Below are 19,141 nucleotides of genomic sequence, written 5' to 3'. Positions count from 1 at the left end.
ATAGCAAGCACACCATTTTTACTTAGATTAAATGTTTATTTGGAGTGGGATAGGGGAAGGCTGATGGAGATTTGAGGAGAAAAAGATACCCTTTAAGGCTGCTCTTGGCTGGGAGTACATTTGCCACCCTGATCCCTCTTAGGGACCCTGAGAACTCTGAGGGGCCCACACAGTTTTGAGGAAGCGTAGTTTAAAAAATATTTTGAATTTAGCCCCCCCCCAATCCTTACATATTCAGAAAATGTTTTGGGGTTCTTAATTTGTATATTCTGTCTTTAGAGTCTTCTAAAAAATGGCATCTTAGAGCCTTAACCATCCTAATCAAAGTTTATTAAATGTTCAAATCAAGTCAGTAAACCTTTGGGGTCATTTTTCTACGTGATAGGAGGGGAGGTTAGTCATTCCTTCTGTTTTCCCATAGTCCTTTGTTTACTCTTTTGTTATACCATTTATCACATTATACCACATTGAAGTATAATTAAAAAAAAAAAAAACTTCATCCTTTCCACTGAACTTTTAGTTTTTGGAAACCAAAGATCAGTTTTTTCCATTTCTGCATTCTCAGTATCTGAGGAAGTTCCCAGAACTTAGTAGGTATCTCGTAAAAGTGCCCAGAACTCAGGAAGTGTCCATGCTGCTTCCCTCAAGGAGCTGATAGTTTAGTGAATGTTGCTCACAGGGAGTTAGATAGTGGCCCCGTCATAGCAGAGAGCTGCTCGTTTGGTTTTCCTGTGATATTCCCATCCTCACCTCTTTTCCTAAGCAATTAAAAAAAAATGGATAGGCTATTTTCCTTTCCTAGTTAGATAAATAAATTGAGATAGATAGCTCCTTTACTTTGCTTTTTTAAAATCACTTAACTTTCTAATAATATCAATCACTTATCTATAAATAATAGTGATCTTTATTTTGTGTGCTTATTTCTTTAAGGGCATTCAGACTCTAGTATTTTTCAAAATGACGTGCTGAATACAGTTCCTTTTGGAATGTCGAGTGACGTGACCGATGGCAGTTGCTCTCGGAACAGAAAGCAAATCACGTGTGCCCCAGCCGACAGTAGATATCTGGATAACCCTATAAGATAGGGTTAAACTATATTGAAGGAGTTAACCTATCTGCTTATCCTCTACCCAACTCCTAAAGAAGTGACGCTTAGATTTAAATCAATATTTAGAATTTTGATCATGAGAAACAATAACAAAATAATATAGCTTATTTTCATAAAGTAGAGATTTTAATTCAACTCAACACACATTTATTATGAACCTGTCAGACAAAACATTGTGGATATTTGTGCTTCTCAACTTCTTCACTTTTGAGTAGTATGTTCTTAGTATTTTTTGGCATCTATGTGTATGTTTAATGAGCATTATTTGTTAATCGAGTGAAATATGAACCTCTGCTATGGGCAAAATTGATTAGTCTTGGCCTTATTTCATTAAGTCATCTAAGTATTAGTCTTCTTATGATATGATCTAAATCTTTGTATTCTGGAACACATTGTTGAGATATGGAACAGTAAGAAACATGAATGTGAGAGAGCCACTGAAAGCCTTTAAACAGTAATTTTGTTCCTACTACAGCAGATCAGAAATCACAGCAACTAGTCATTTTCTTATGTTAGAGAATTCATATATAATTGAACAGAATTCCAGTGTAACAAACTAGATCATGATAAAAATTATTCTACACTGAAGCATTGGATTATTCCAGTGAAGCACCCGATGGAGTCCCTGTTGTTTCCTAAGTATAAGAATGCAGTTGCAACAGTGAAAACAGGCCATTCGTTAAAGTTTATGTAATCAAATTTTGTGTGTGCTTTAGTGAAATATAGTATCTGGTGTTTTATTTTTCCAAGAGAAAGTTGTGCTTTATTTGAGGTTAATTGCAGTTTCATGGTAAAATTATGTTCAACTGAGGTGAAAATGACAGTAGGTTTTAGAGTTTTAGAAACATCAAATGGTAAACTTGGATGAAAGGAAAAGTTTTCTTCTGTAGAACCATTGTTTTTTAAAAACATAAAAAAGGTATTTTGAAGGTCTGTTTTGGATACTTTAGTAAATAAACCTCTAATTTTTTTTTCACATTTTTAAAGATTAGGAAAATCAGTATCTAGTAAATCTGTAAGGCTTGGGCTCCATTGTTATGGCAGCTTTCCTGACTAATGTGCATTATAGGTGATAAGTTAAGGGCCCATTTTAGTTTTACTGTAAATATTCTTGAGCCAAGGGCCCCTGGGGCCAATGAGCTTGCTCCCTGCCTGTTTTGGTCTGACCTTTATTTCCACTCTGTCACAGAAAGTGACAATATAATGTCATAGGTGCAGATCTCTGTGTTGATATTCCAGAGGCCTGACATCAATTTCTCATTCTGAAGCTAGTTAATTGTTCTGTAGTATAGTGGAGGGGATATAGTGTGAGGCTAAATAAGTACAAAAAATTATGGAGCCAAACTGCCAGCATTCAGATGCTGGTTTCACCACTTATTAACTCTGTAACCTTGGACAAGTTACTTATCTGTAAAATGGGGATAATTATAGTACCTTTCTCATATGGCACTTATGTGGATTATGTTAATACGTACACACAGGCATCCTAGAACAAGATCTGGCACAAAATAAGTTACTATGTAACTGTTAGCTTTATTAGTGTTGTTACTTAGCATAGAGTCCTAGGGCACAGGCTGATGTTAGGAGGTAAAATCACGTCAGTCTGGTTATAGAATGAGGTACAGGTTGTTTGCTTTCACAGAAGAAAATGGAAAACAGAGAAAGGAGAGCCAATGCTATTAGATCTGTGTTTGGAACAATAGAAGCAAGAGAATGACAAATCTTGTAACTTACAGACAGTTACTCTAGTCTTGAGATCATTTGTGTTTCATTTGTTCTGCCGATGGGCAGTAAAAGCTCTGGTTAATAAGCATAGGGCTTTGCAAAGAGTCAAATGGTTCTGCATTATGTATACTGACTCACTTAACAAGATATCCCTTTTGGTGACTTGTATATTGAGAAGGTTTTATCTAGAGGTTGGCACATAAATTGGGAAATTAGGGCAAGAATTAAAAATATAATAAATGAAGCGTGTACAGACAGTATCCATCCCACACTGCAATAAGATTTGATCTTCCCTGTTATATTTTGTAGGTTGATGCTATGTAATCTATCAGAATTTTATTAATCCCACTTACACAGGCAGCCATCTGGACCTTCTCTAAGCAAGACCAGACCAGTACACAAGTAAAATGATTGATGGGCTCTGGAATTGATTAGTTGTTCTGTGAGACAAATGAACTGTTTTGGCAGAAAATACCAGAGGTCACTGCTGTGGTCAGACACAAAAGCCTGTAGAATTTTAAAGAGATGCTTTCATCATTGACTTATAAAGTTAAAATTTTTAAACAATAATGGATTTTGAAAATATTTTAGAAATATCTTTTCATTCGCTGCTCTGTAGTCTGATTATAAAATGGAAGAATGTAAGATTAAAAACTAGAATGAAAGTGATTAGTTTATGCTTTAATTTTGTATTTTTGGTAAAAATATGAACTGGAATGAAAGTAGCATAAAAGCCTGTCACTTAAGCATAAATTGTGCTCGAAGATTTTTCTGAAAGAGGTGCGATTGGAGAAAAAGCTACAATATTGAATATTTGGATTCTTATACTTTCAGTAGGCTAAGTGATTCTGTCTTAGAATGGGATACTTACTGTCCCGTTGACACCACTGCCCGTAGCACCAAAAAGATTATCCTGCTTCCCTCCATCTGTTTGGCTGGTAGTAGTAGTGAAATCCTTCCGTATTTCACTGTGTTGCTCGTGATCAACATTGTGTTAACACTTTGGTGATAGGTGATAAATTGGATGACATATGTCTTGTTACATTCTGGTTATTCTTTGAGGACTACACAAGTGTGTATAGGCAAGTGGGCAACTCCCCCTTGAGAATCCGACTGCTCAGAATGAACTTGAGTTATGGATTTATTCAGCCTGTAAAACCTCAGCTGGCATAAATAATTGAGAAAGCAAAGGTTTGTCTGTGGTGCATACCTCAGGGACTCATGGCTCCCTTCCTCCTCTCTACCTCCCTTTCTTATGAAAATGATCCCAGTTGCACTCCCAGATAATAACACACCAAGCAATTAAAAGCCATGGGTGGCTGGAGAGAGGAGAAAAGGTTTAGTTAATGAGCTTTTCCTCTTCCAGTGCCCAAGAGAGCCTCAGGAATGACAAGGCGATTAAAGCAAAGAGATAATTATAGATTATGTGAAAATGGGTCCCTTGGGACAAGCAGGTCTTGACATAAACAGTAACTGTTGTAAGAGTCTCCTGGCTCTCATATTCACCCTTTTCTTACGTGCTTTATTTAGCTCCTCTGTGCTCAGTGTCATGCTGCCAACCAAGCATATAGGCAAATCCACCTGTTTGCAGATCAGCAGCCCTTTCCGAACAAGAGGTCATTCATCAATCAAAACCATCATCTTCTCTTTCCTCTTTTCTTCCTTCTTTTTTCTTCTCCCTCTTCCTTTCCCCCACTTTGTTCTCTCTTTTATGTCTACCCTTTCTCTAGTCTTTTCCTTCTCTCTTTCTGATATCCTTGTCTGTATGTAGTACCTGTGAAGTGCTAGGCACAGTGTTAAAAAGTTGAGTGTGTGTGCATGTGTAAAGATGCATACAGTTATGGGTATACTATACATTACACTAAAAAGTAGTATATGTATTATGAATAATATAAATGTTTTCCTCTGTTAAAATGCTTTACAGATATATTTATTTTTTAAACAGTTTTATTTTATTTATTTATTTTTTTCTGTGAGGAAGATCAGCCCTGAGCTAACATCCATGCTAATCCTCCTCTTTTTGCTGAGGAAGACCGGCTCTGAGCTAACGTCTATTGCCAATCCTGCTCTTTTTTCTTTTTCCCCAAAGCCCCAGTAGATAGTTGTATGTCATAGCTGCACATCCTTCTAGTTGCTGTATGTGGGACGCGGCCTCAGCATGGCCGGAGAAGCAGTGCATCAGTGCGCGCCCGGGATCCAAACCTGGGCTGCCAGTAGCAGAGTGCGTGCACTTAACCTCTAAGCCACAGGGCCGGCCCTACGGATATAATTAAAGAAAGATATTTTAAAAGTGTTAGCAAAGATGTTAGCATTGTGTAATAGAGTCATCTTACTTCTCATTTAATTATTATCAGTTATTCTCTCAGCACTGAAAGCAAGCAGTTTTGATTCATTTCATTGCCTTTCAATTTATGAGGACTTTGCTGATTGCATTGTATATTAGCGTTTATTGAAGTTTGAATTCTGTTTGAGAAAGGCATTATTACATTAATTACAAGGTTTTATTTTAAAAATTTTACCTGATATAAAATTTTATGTATGCATTAGGTAATATTTTTAACAGTATTTTGTGTAAAGTATGTCATTCCTAGGTCTGTATGTCATATTGGTTTTCTCTCTTTCTCATCCCCTGGCATGAGAAATTCTGTTTCTTCACGTTCTAGAATAATCCAAATTCATCTCCTTTTCATTATTGGCACTATCATGCCTTTTGTATTACCATCGCTCCTCTAAACAATCATTATCTCTTGGCCAGGACACTACAGAATGGTTTAAGAACTGGATTCCTCACTTCCTTTGCTGTCTCCTTTCCAGATTTATAACTCATATCTCATCATATCACTCTTTTGCTTAAAGCCCTTTGATGATTTCCTATAGCACTTAGGATAAAATTTAAAAATCCGTAACATGCCTTACAGGGCCCCTCACCTCACCATCTCATCTAATGCCCGTTTCCTCTCCCACCTTTTCACTCAACTCCAACCACGTTGGCTTATTTTTATTTCCTTGGAGATTTAATTAGTATTTGTTAGATGAATTGATTGATAGTGTTATATAAGGGTGTGAGAAATGACTCCAGCTTACAACGTATGCTAAAATCTTAAGGTAATAATAATATCAGCTAACGTTTATTGACCTCTTACTATACGCTGTAACCATACAACATGTGTTATATATGTTACTTCACTTCATCTTCAGAATGATCCTATGAGATATAGGTGTTATTAACATCCCTATTTTACTGATGAGTACACTGAGACTCAGAGAGGTTAGGTTACTTGCTCAAGGTCAGATGGTTAGTAACTCTGCCCTTAATTACTATACTGTACTGCTCCTGAGATGTTTGAGGAATCCTTGTAATCTCCAATTAATGAAATTGACTTTGATAGTTATTATATTAACATAGTGAATATCTTCAGTTTAAATTTTTTAATTAAGTCTCTTTTCCATTTAGTGTTTTTAAAAATGTGCTTCACTGGTAAAATTAGAGACTGGAGTCTTTCATTTATCGATATACTGATGATGATGTTTCCTTTGGATTAATTGTTTTTATTGATTTTAGACTTACCTTAATGGTTAGGAATGTAACTCAGCTCTGTAGAGCCTGTTAGCCAAGGGATTCTATAGATTTTCCTGATGTGGCCACTAATTTTCCAGGGATTGATCAGAATTGAACTATGTTTTTTCTTATAGGCATTTAAAATATCAGAAATTTTTTTAGTCAACTTTTTTAGAGTTAAGCAGGTCTTAAGAGGTGAAAAGCATTTTTGGTAACTGTTACAAATCATGGCTAAAACCTGTATAACAAGTTATCTACAAGAAATACCTGGGGTACTGATCTTTTCTTTGTCAATGCCTGCTTGAAAAAATGTGAGAAAAATATGTTAAAATGTAAGTGGTTTCATTTGAAGGGACGCTTATCAACATAAATAAGATAATACATAAAACTTTTTTTTTGAGGCTTTTAAGAATTTTCTGGTCCTAGAACTAAATATACTGCGTATAGAACCCAGTCTAAAAATAGTTATTATTTGGTGAAGAAGACATTGCCATTACTACATAACAAGAAAGGGGAAAACTAACTGGTTATTTCTTATAACTGAAACCAATTGCAGATATAGTAGCGCTCTGAGTGGGAGGATTGTGATTCACTGTATATGAATTCTTTCATTCATTTGCTTGTCCACTTGGCACTCTGTATTTTGAACCTACATTACTACTTTGTCAACTCTAAAACACCATTGGTTTTAGAACACCATTATTTAAATAACATTAAAAAAAAGCCACTAATTAACTTTAAGATACTACAGATTATGATTCGTCAGAGATGTTAAAATATGAAAAAATTTGTGTTTTAGAATCAATGAAATATGGCAAGTTAATAAATGTCTGTTTGTCACCTAGGATTTCAAGATTTGTTTTAAGAACCACACAACAAACAACAAAAAAGCACTGTCTTAAGTGCTTTGATCTGAATGCCAAGCTTCTGGAGTATGATTGCTACCCAGGCAGTGTTTTCCCTCCTTTAGAGCTTAGGACCAAGGTAGTTCTGAAAGGAAGTGCTCTTTGTAAGATTTTACCTGAGGCTCATAGTACATACTCTCGTTTATGGTCTTTGGTAAGATTGAGACCTGAAAACTGTTTTTACTAGGTGAGATTAACATCTAAAATTTAAATTAGATATTAATTAAAAGTGTTTTTTTTTTTTTCCTGAGGAAGATTTGCCCAGAGCTAACATCTGTTGCCAATCTCCCTCTTTTTTTTTTTTTATGTGAGCCGGCGCCACAGCATGGCCACTGACAGACGAGTGGTGTGATTCTGTGCCTGGGAACCGAACCCTGGCCACTGAATTGAAGTGTGCTGAACTTGAACCACTAGGCCCTTGGGGCTGACCCCAAAGTGGGAGTTTTTAATGTGCTAAATATGACAGCTGTGACTACTATTTAATCCTTGAGTTAGGAGTTGACTTTACCTATCTTGCTCCTCGTAGATAAGCCTTACACCGGTTCGCTAAAACCCTTTGAGTAAGAACCGATTCTTTCTTTCAGGGAGAGAAGCAGCTGTAAGTAAAATTAAAATATGCCTCTATAATATTTTTATATTTGTAAGTTAAAACATGGTGTTTTTAAATACAGAGTATCTTAATTTCTATGGAGACATTTTATCTCAACTTCTAAAATATTGATGGTTTAGTCTTATTAAAAATTATACAAAGATTATATATAGATATATATAAAAGAAAGATTTTTTATGTATCTATATATAAAGATTATATAAAAAAGAATCAAGCTTAGACTTTGGGCTTTGTATTTGGTGTACATGGTAGAATGTTGGAAATCAAAGGAGATCAGTGAGATGACATCATTTCTTAGCATTATATTTGGACAGATAGCAACCTTTTACCTTTCGGATTGACAACTTCTGGCCATATATCCAACAAATAAATTAAGAACTTAAATTCCTACAGGAAGTAATATTCACCAGCAGCACTACTGAATTTTGTAAGACAGTGTGCAGGCTTTCATCCTGGAAAGACTGGCTCCTAAGGAGCTTCACAGAGTGGCTTCTTTGGTGAACTTACCATAGATTAGGGTTCATTCAACTTCAGAGATTTAGAAAAAAGACACATAGAGGAGCAGACCCTCCGAGACAGAGTAGCAATAATAAAATGTATCAGGCACTGCGGTGTAAAGTAAAAGGCTTATTTATTTACCAAAGGGGCTATATCTTTGTAGTGATCCAGGTACTTAGGTACCCTGGGACCCTTGATCCGAGTACTGAGGAACCCAGAAGGACAAATTCATAGGTGACTGTTCGTCAACATGTAAATGAAGCAAGAGAAAGTGAATTGTTTTGAGAGTTGCTTTAGCCAAGGTCCTAATGGGGCCTCTTGAACGAGCTGTCTCCCAGCAGAGAAATACCTCAGAATGCTTTTTTGCCTCAGATTAATTGTTTAGTTTGGTCAGTGTTCAAAATTGGCTTCGCTGACCCCCCCCCCCCCCCCGGTTCATTGCTAACCATGCCCCCTGCTGATGATAGTTGTTTTTTGTTTTTTTGTTTTTTTAGATGTGTTAGGATAGTGTCTGAATCAAGTAGCTCTTCAAGTCTATCTAGGAGACATTGTTTTTCCCTCTCATTAGTAGCTTATTCAGTTTGTTTAAACGGCCAATTTTATTTCCCTTTACTCCAGATTTGGAAGGTGGATAACTATTTTGTTCCCCAAATAACCTGTTACTTAGTTATATGCTGTGTGCCGAGGCTCTCTGTGATCTGTGTTCAGCTTATCCCTGTGACCGTATCTCCAAGCACCCTGCCATAACCTACTGCTGGTAATTCCCCCAATACCTCTTTTTGTTGATGCTTTTCCTTTTCTTTCTATTCTTCAGAATCTTGCAGTGACTTAGCCGGGCGGTCAGTTTATTCTTCCAGGCTAGGTTGTAATGTTACCTCTTCTATAATGCCTTTTCTGATGATCCTTGGTTGAGTGGCTCACTCCTTGCCTCTACTTTGTAGAATGTTGGGTTAGAGCGGTGATGTTCAAAAAACTTTTTGCTGATGTAGTCCCTAAGAGAATTTTGGAAGACTGTGTTCCCTTTTACATTTTTAAGATAGCATCTAAAATTTTTATTTAAAGTTTAAATAACAGCAAAGGGCATAATTTCTGGCATTTTGTAAATAATGAAATTTTTTTTTTTTGTGAGGAAGATGAGCCCTGAGCTAACATCCATGCCAATCCTCCTCTTTTTGCTGAGGAAGACTGGCCCTGGGCTAACATCCGTGCCCATCTTCCTCCACTTTATATGGGACGCCGCCACAGCATGGCCCAACAAGCGGTGCCTCAGTGCGCGCCCGGGCTCCGACCCTGGGCCGCCAGCACTGGAGCACGTGCACTTAACTGCTATGCCACAGGGCCGGCCCCTAAATAATGAAATTTTGAAATAAACGGGCCGGCCCCGTGTCTGAGTGGTTAAAGTTCCACATGCTCCGCTTCAGCTGCGCGGGTTTGCAGGTTTGGATCCCAGGTGCAGACCGGCTCCACTCATCAGCCATGCTGTGGCGGTGACCCATGTACAAAATAGAGGAGGGTTGGTGCAGATGTTAGCTCAGAGCTAATCTTCCTCACCACCCCCCCCAAAATCACTCTTTTAGATATATCCAGTGGAATCTAAATACTATAATGATAATCCATGTTTTTAAATACATAAACATGTTACCATTGAGGGAAACTGGGTAAATATTTCACAAGAGCTCTCTGTATTATTTCTTACAACTGCATATGAATCTTCAATTGTGTTGAAATAAAAAGTTTAATTAAAAAATAAAATTCTGATCTTGATTGAAAAATATATGAACAAGGTCTTTAACAGTTAGAAATTTTACATCATCCCTTTTTCTCCTTTTAGTCTACTTTTCCCACATTTTATTTTAAGTAATATATCTTTGTATAGTCTTACATACTGCTCATCAGGCCATGCTGTGGTGGCATCCCACATACAAAAAAATAGAGGAAGATTGGCACAGATGTTAGCTCAGCAATATCTTCCTCAAGCAAAACAAGAGGAAGATTGACAACAGATGTTCGCTCAGGGCCAGTCTTCCTCACCAAAAAAAAAAAAAAAAAGGATTTCAAAGAAAGCCAATGATTTTTTCCTTCAGATACAAAAATGTATTTTCTGTCCATTTCAGAAAATTTGGAGTAATCTGAAGAGAGACTTTCTGTCTTGTGCTAGGGGGAATGTGGGACATCCTTGAGAGTAGCATCACAAACGTAACTATACTCATCCATAGAGAATGGATATGATGATTTTATCACTCACATTCAGCAAAGAGAGGGAGAAAGATAACTGGGTAAGAGAACGGAAGATAAAGTGAGATGTAGAAAGGCGCTAACATTTATTAAGACTCTACTATATTTGGTAATGGTTGAATTGATTTTCACGTTTCCTTTAAGTATGGCTATAGAGGGAAATATCACCTATAGAAGATTGTATTAACGGAAATGTAGAGGGAAAAAGAATTTGATTTGTATGTTGCACATATAATCTTGTTAGGGAGCAAGAAAGGAGATGTGGAAAAATGTTGCTCCAGATGTTTCTCCATTTTGGGCACTAGGTGGTGACATTGTATAAAGACAGCTTGGTTGCTGGCAAGTAAGGTAGTCAAAACTTGGAGTTGGGGTAGATAACTATATTTAACAACTAAGTCCAAGAGTATCACTTAATTTTTTTTTATGTTAGTCACTCAGCTTTGTAGCACATTTGTGGTGATTTTATTGAATTTATTTTTGGTATTTAATTTACATTGTGTACTCTACTCTGAAGTATTTTATAAATACCTCTATTTATAAAATTTACCTGACATATTTAGTGATGATAAATAAACTACAGATGATAAACAGGTATTCTGATGAAAAAATGCCTCTGCCCTAAAAAATTCACATGCCAAAACAAAATAATTGCTATAAATGTTGCATATAAGAAACATATTGAAAATATATTAAGCAAAAATTAAAAATTTAAATAAGTTTGTACTGTATTTACTCTTTTACTGCTTATGGCATAGATAGACGTGCATGTTGAGGATTCAGGAAGAGGGACCATTCGGAAGGTCCTCTCATCTATAAGTAACCCTTACATATTACTGAGTATGGGTAAGCCACATCCCAAGAGTCCTCCCTACATGCCTTTCTGTGCCCCACCACCAACTCCCCATTATTTTCAAATTCAAAATGATTGGTGAGTAGTATATTTTTTGTGATGACTTAAAATGACACAGTCGTTTCTCTTACAGTTGAAGTTGCTGCTGCTTGAATTAGAAGGGTCTCTGTTAGTGGATTGGAGGAAAATAGGTCCCTGTTATTCCCAAGTGGGAATTCTGAATGCACTTTTTCATAGAAACAGTGTTTTTTATGATAGTTAGATACAGCTAAAGTGCTATTATATGCAACCTTAATTTTAAAAATCAGACTTTTCCTTTCTAGCATTTTGGCCTCAGACTTCTCTAATTTTCTTTCAGAATAAGTGACCTGGAAAAGCATTTTCTCTTCTGCAAAATGGTCATTTCAAGAGACCATATATTCCTTTTAAACATGATTTCTTCTTGGAAACCTACCTCATTGTCTCCAGCTTGAAGCGGGCTATTTCTCCTCTGTACTCTTACAGGCCTTTTTAAAGATCCAGTTTTGCCTTATATTAATGGTGTATAGATTTTATCATCTCAGCTAGACTGTACATGTATTGAATGCAAAGTTGCATGCTTATTCCTGTTACCTGTTATCAATAGAATCTTGCTGAGTGCCTTGCATGTAGTAGGTGCTCAATTAAATACATCACATACATAAGGAAAGTTTAGGTGGTTAATGCCAAAGTAGTGTGTTTTAAGTTAATTACCTCTCATTGGAAATAACTTTTATAGGGTATAAGGTATTTAAATTGGCTTTTAAGATAGGAGGACTCCTTTGGCCAGGTGCTTTAATTTCTGATGAATGGAAGCTATGACCTTGCAGGTTATAAAACACACTAGTTAAAATTTTTGGAACTCACATTGCATTCTTTTATGCCTGTCTGGAAAATGCAGTTCACATATAGAGCAGTTTCATTGTTAATATTCCAAATTACTGAACCTTTTGGGAGTTTCCATCCTTTTGAGAATCTCATGGAAGCTACCCCCCGGTCCCCCCCGCCCCACAACACACTCAGAAAAATGCACATGCATTGACACGGATAATTCTCTATACCATTTTAGAGAACACATAGACCTTATATTAAGAGCTTCTGCTTTAGATTCTGGAATAGACTACAGCTTATTAGTCAAGATGTAGCTTGATATAATAGAAAAATGTGCTGTATACAAAACCAGTTGATCTGAGTGAGTTCTAGCTCTTATTCTACCTTTGATAAATGCAATGCCATTTTGCAGGTCATATAATCTCTGCTTACCTGTTTCTTTATCTGTGAAGCAAAGTTGCTGGATAAGAATAAATGAATTAGTACCTCGATACACGAATGGTGCTGGGTATATAGTATGCTTCACAGTTTTTGTTCCTTGTCTTTGTTTCTGTTATCTCACAAAGGATTTCTGAATTTTGTGATGCTCTAATTATCTTTCCTTTAAGAAAATTACTGTAGTGTATATATTTTAAACTTGGGTAGCAGGCAACTTATCGTTCTGTTATCCTCAGACAAGTAGTAAGCTGTGTCCTGATCTTTTGATACCTTTGTGCAGACAATAGTAAATGACTTTACTGCAGTGCTACAATTGAACATTCCGAGTCAGAAGAAATATGTTCCTGTCAGTGTGTAAAAGTAGAGAGAACAAGCACTGAGAAAATTTATTCAAGATGTTATATTAGTGTACTAGTATAACTTGTTAAAGCAGATGAAGCTTTTCCCTATAATTATAGTTACTAAGAACTTTAATCTTTTCAGAGGTTGGATGTATTGTCTTATTGAAAATCCATTATTTTTCATGTAAAATTCTTCATAAAAACAGAGATTCCATTAATGTTTGTCAGCAGCAAACAGGTTGTATTAAAAATATGTAACTTTTGTGTAAGACACTTTTTTTGTTTTTATTCTAATTAGGGAAGAAGACAAAAACATATTTGATTACTGCAGGGAAAACAACATTGACCATATAAGCAAAGTCATCAAATCGAAAAATGTGGATGTGAATATGAAAGATGAAGAGGTATGAAAAACTTGCCCTGTTCCTCATGTCCTGTGCTTGGTTGTTGTGCCCCAATGCTTTTTTCTAAATGATAGACCTATGAACTGTATGGTTAAGAGTCTATCAGGATATCTCAATGGTATGGTGTCACCCAGTTAAGATACTTCGTGTCTGTGTCCATCGTATTTCTGTCCATGTTGTAGAAGTTACTAGCTGAAACTTGCAGCAGTCAGATAACTCTATTTGTTCATGATAAAGGGGGGACATCAACATAATAAGTGAAATCTATAGGTAATCTAAAAATATTTAGAAATAGCTTTAGTGCCTTCTATCATTATACCTTAAATAGGTATATTGTTCTTTGCTCAATAAACATATTTCTAGAAAACTGTGTGTCTAGAAAAATGTGTGTAAGAATTTTGGTAAATCCAATCACTTAAATGTGGGCACACTATTTAAAGTCATCCTGAATGACGTCAGCATCATGGTGGAGTGAGCTTTCCCGTAAACTCTTCCCCCTGATAAGATACAACAAAAAGGTCAATCATAGACCAACAAGAGACACTCACACAGCACAAAGGGACATTGGAAAGACCCACGCTGCCGCACATCTGAGAGTGGACGTGCTGGGGCCCCCAGAGGAAGTGGGGAGAGGTAAGGAGAAATCTTCTCCCTCCCCATCAGATCAGTGACTCAGATCTCGAGGCTCCCAGAGAATGGGGAGCGGCAGCCCTCTGAGGGGAAACTGTAGCTCTTCAGGCTCTCTCAGCCAGTGGGAAACTCCCAAGAGGACTCAGAACTGCTGCAGGGTTGCCATCAACATCTGAACACCCCAGGAGAGCAGATAACGAGGGGATAGCGAGAAGCCCCCCCCCCCCAGGGACCCAGCGGGCAAAAGAAAGAGCCACTCCCCGCTGCATGCCCGGCCCTTTGGCAGCGGAGCAGCTGGGGCAGAACGCAGGTGGCCCGTGGTGGTGGAGCAGCTGCAGCGGTGCGCAGGTTGCTCAGATTACACAGCCCTTGACCCCCCACAGTGAAGGCAGGTGGAAACTGCAACCAGATGTTTCCAGGATGAGGAAAAACAAAGCCAATACAGCAACCACGATGCAAAAGTACATTAAATTGCCAGAGCAGAAGGAAAATGACAAGCACCCAAAAATCAACCCTGAAGGCACAGAAATCCATAACCTAAATGACAGAGAATTCAAAATAGCTATCATAAAAAAGCTCAACGAAATACAAGAAAACACAGATAAACAATTCAACAAGATAAGGAGTTTCTTCACAAAAGAGATTGAAATCATAAAGAAAAACCAATCAGTATTGGAGGTGAAGAACACAATGGAGGAGATAAAGGAGAATCTGAAATCTTTAAAGAACAGAGCTGACAATATGGAGGAAAGGATTAGCATTATAGAAGATAGGAATACAGATATGCTCCCAGTGGAGGAGGAGAGAGAACTAAGACTAAAAAGAAATGAAGAAAGTCTCCGAGAAATATCCGACTCAATTAGGAAATGTAACATAAGAATTATAGGTATTCCTAAGGGAGAAGAGAGGGAAAGAGGAACAGAGAGCCTGTTCAAGGAAATAATAGCTGAGAACTTCCAAAATCTGGGGAAGGAGCAGGAAATACCAGTAAGTGAAACCAGTAGGTCACCTAAATATGTCAACACGCAAAGGCCCACTCCAAGGCACATAGTAGTAAAGCTGGCAAAAGTCAATGACGAAGAAACATTATTAAGGGCAGCTAGACAAAAACAAAAAATAACATACAAAGGAACTCCCATCAGGCTCTCAGCAGATTTCTCAACAGAAACTTTACAGGCTAGGAGACTGGAATGATATATTCAAAATACTGAAAGACAAAAACTTTCAGCTAAGAATACTCTATCCAGCGAAAATATCCTTCAAATATGATGGAGAAATAATAACTTTCCCAGATAAACAAAAGCTAAGGGAGTTCATGGCCACGAGACCCCCAGTACAAGAAATGCTCAAGAATACCCTCAGGCCTGAAAAACAGAAGAGAAAGGGAATACAAAGCTTGGAGCAAGGAGAAAAATAGGTAGACAAAATCAGAAAAATAGTAGATAGATCTTTACCGGAATAGGTTAGCAACCATTTAAATAACAAAATCAAAGATCAAAGGAAGGAAATCACCAAAAATAAATATAACCTCATCACTGTAAACACACACCCACAACACAAGATAGAATAAGTTGTGACAAGAATAACTTAGAAGGGGAAGAGGAAAGAGATCGAATTGACTTAGTATGAGGAAATAAGAGGCCATCAGATAATGGACTATCTCATAAGGGCCTTTGCGTTTGTGTCTTATACAAACCTCAAGATAATCACTAAACAAATAATCAGAACAAAATCACATATGATAAGTAAAGAGAAAACTAAAAGAGTCATAAGACAGAACAACCAAACTGAATTGGCAGTCCAAAACACATGGTACAAGAAACAAAGGAAATGCAAAAGAACCAGAAAATAAGTGATAAAACAGCAACATTAAGCCCTCATATATCAATAATTACTCTAAATGTAGATGGATTGAACTCACCAATCAAAAGACACAGAGTGGCAGGATGGATTAAAAAACAAGACCCAACAATATGCTCCCTCCAGGGAACACATCTCAGCTCTAAAGACAAGCACAGGCTCAGAGTGAAAGGATGGAAGACAATATTCCAAGCTAATGGCAAACAAAATAAAGTAGGTGTTGCCTTACTCATATCAGACAAAGTAGATTTCAAGATAAAACAGGTTAAGAGAGACAAAGAGGGGCAATATATGATGATAAAAGGGACACTCCACCAAGAAGACATATCAATTATAAACATATGCACGCCACATACATAAAGCAACTATTAACAAACCTAAAAGGAGATATTAACAACAACACAATAATAGTAGGGGATCTTAATACCCCACTTTCATCAATGGATAGATCATCCAGACAGAAAGTCAATAAAGAAAGAGTGGAGTTAAATGAAAAACTGGACGAGATGGACCTAGTAGACATACACAGAGCACTCCATCCAAAAACAGCTGACTACACATTCTTCTGAAGTGCTCATGGAACATTCTCAAGGATAGACCATATGTTGGGAAACAAGGCAAGCCTCAATAAATTTAAGAAGATTGAAATCATAACAAGCATCTTTTCAGACCATAATGCTATGAAACTGGAAATCAACCACAAGAAAAAAACTGGGAAAGTGACAAAGATGTGGAGACTAAGCAACATGCTACTGAACAACCAGTGGATCCTTGATGAAGTTAAAGGAGAAATCAAAAAATATCTGGAAACAACCGAAAATGAAAATATGCCGCACCAACTCATAAGGGATGCAGCAAAATTGGTCCTGAGAGGGAAATTCATAGCTATACAGGCCCACCTCAACACACAAGAAAAAGCCCAAATAGGCAACCTTAAATTGCACCTAACAGAACTATAAAAAGAAGAACAAACAAAGCCCAAAGTTAGCAGAAGGAGAGAAATAATAAAAATTAGAGCAGAAATAAATGAAATTGAGACCAAAAAAACAGTAGAAAGGATTAGTGAAACAAAGAGTTGGTTCTTTGATAAGATAAACAAGATTGACAAACCCTTAGCCAGACTTACTAAGAAAAAAAGAGAAAAGGCTCAAATAAATAAAATTAGAAATGAAAGAGGAGAAATTACAGTGGATACCATGGAAATACAAAGGATTATAAGAGAATACTATGAGAAACTATATGCCAACAAATTGGACACTAGAAGAAATGGATAAATTCTTAGACTCATACAACCTCCCAAAGCTGAACCAAGAAGAAATAGAGAATCTGAATAGACCAATAACAAGTAAAGAGATTGAAATAGTAATCAAAAACCTCCCAAAAAATAAAAGTCCAGGACCAGATGGCTTCTCTGGTGAATTTTACCAAACATTCAAAGAAGATTCAAAGTGATCCTATACTAAATTATTTTGTAAATTATATTCTTAATATATTTGTTTTGTGAATACAGTTGTTCACATATTGAGCTTCAACTGTCCCTGAATTATCATTGTTTAAAAAGGAGCAACATTTACTAATTCACTTTTAATCTTTTTTCTCATTCTTTGATAATGCAGTGAAAGATGATTGAAATGACCAAAAGGTGGCAGTTGTTAAGAAGAAGACATGCAGTGATCATAGATAATGTGTAGAGTGGATAAATAATCAACTTAAATATTAACTGGGAGGGCCGGCCCTGTGGCTTGGTGGTTAAGTGCGTGCGCTGCAATGCTGGTGGCCCGGGTTCGGATCCCGGGTGCGCATCGAGGCACCACTTCTCCGTCCATCCTGAGGCCGAGTCCCACATACAGCAACTAGAAGGATGTGCAGCTGTGACATACAACTATCTACTGGGGCTTTGGGGGGAAAAAATTAAATAAATAAAATCTTTAAAAAAAAAAAAAAATATTAACTGGGAGCTTTCTGTGCAGGTTAGCACTTAATATTACCTTATCTCACTTTTAGGCAGCATCTTTCCTGTAATTTATTGTCAGTGACATCTGGAACTGAAAATGTAATATAATTCTACACTAAAGGGGGGCCAATAATACTATGTGTGCTCCCGTAAGTAATGAAACAAACAGAGCCAGGAAAGATGTAGCTAGAGAAAAGGAGAAGCTAGATGGTGAAATGATAAAACCAGGTCTTCTGATTCCAACTAGGGTTCTTTTTTTGCCTTTCAGGATCAGAATACTTCTTTTTAGTAAATCAGGCGTGATCTTCCCTTGATTTTATTGTTGCTTTTTATGTATGTGCTTGTGATTTAAGATTCTTCTAAAATTAATACATATAGATAGTTCAAAGAAAATCAAATAGTACTATAAGTCATGTAACAAAAAAGTACTCCCTCACCTGCATCCTTCTCACATTGGATTCTAGCTCCCTTGAGGCAAAAACTTTAAATTCTTTTGGTTGTTTCGTTTGCAATTTACCTACATATTTCTAAATAATATACTTGTATCTCTTAATTTTCCAACTTTAGACATTATTGATTTTCTTCTATGTTATATTAGGATTTGGCTCTTTTACTCATCTTTCCCTCTATCTCGCTCCCCACCCTCCTAGCATAGTTATATCACAACTTTTAGTTTCAGCTTTCTGATCGAATCTCTATTGAGCCAATGTTTTATTATTATTATTATTATATAATTATAATATAATTAAAATGTAATATAGTTCATCCTAATATGATTATAATGTAATTATATTTTTATGACTGTGTAAATATTGTTCATTGCTAAGCTATGGACTCTACTACGTGTATTAGTCAGCTTTTGCTGTAGCAAAAAACAGCCCCACATTTCAGTGGCTAACAACATTTACAGTCAGGTGTCACTTAACAGTGGAGATATGTTCTGAGAAATAAGTCGTTAGGCGATTTTGTCATTTCGCAAACATCAGAGTATACTGAAAGGTAACAAAATTTGTCACCTCAAAATGTGTTTCTTTAACATGAGGATTATTTTAGGCTGCTGTAAACATCGACGTGCAGGTTTTTGTGTGGGCATAAGTTTTCAGCTCCTTTGGGTAAAAACCAAGGAGTGCGATTGCAAGATCATATGTTTATATGTAAGAATATGTTTAGTTTTA

At 36.7% G+C, this 19,141-nt stretch overlaps 1 protein-coding gene across 5 annotated transcripts in view; it reads left to right on the top strand.

The window, feature by feature from the left end:
* Positions 1–19,141, top strand: part of ACBD6 (acyl-CoA binding domain containing 6) — a 198,786-nt gene that overhangs the window by 72,085 nt on the left and 107,560 nt on the right. For all 5 annotated transcript variants that reach the window (XM_004424973.3, XM_087438659.1, XM_087438642.1 and 2 more), the window contains one exon: positions 13,417–13,522. In XM_004424973.3, the coding sequence (XP_004425030.1) occupies positions 13,417–13,522 (106 nt within the window). The remainder of the gene's footprint in view (positions 1–13,416; positions 13,523–19,141) is intronic.

The sequence above is a fragment of the Ceratotherium simum genome, chromosome 2 (assembly GCF_057802395.1).
Source record: "Ceratotherium simum simum isolate JZ-2026a chromosome 2, ASM5780239v1, whole genome shotgun sequence".
NCBI classification, from domain to species: Eukaryota; Metazoa; Chordata; class Mammalia; order Perissodactyla; family Rhinocerotidae; genus Ceratotherium; species Ceratotherium simum.
Note: the sequence above shows the minus strand (reverse complement) of the source record. Positions and strands in the feature narration are given on the sequence as shown.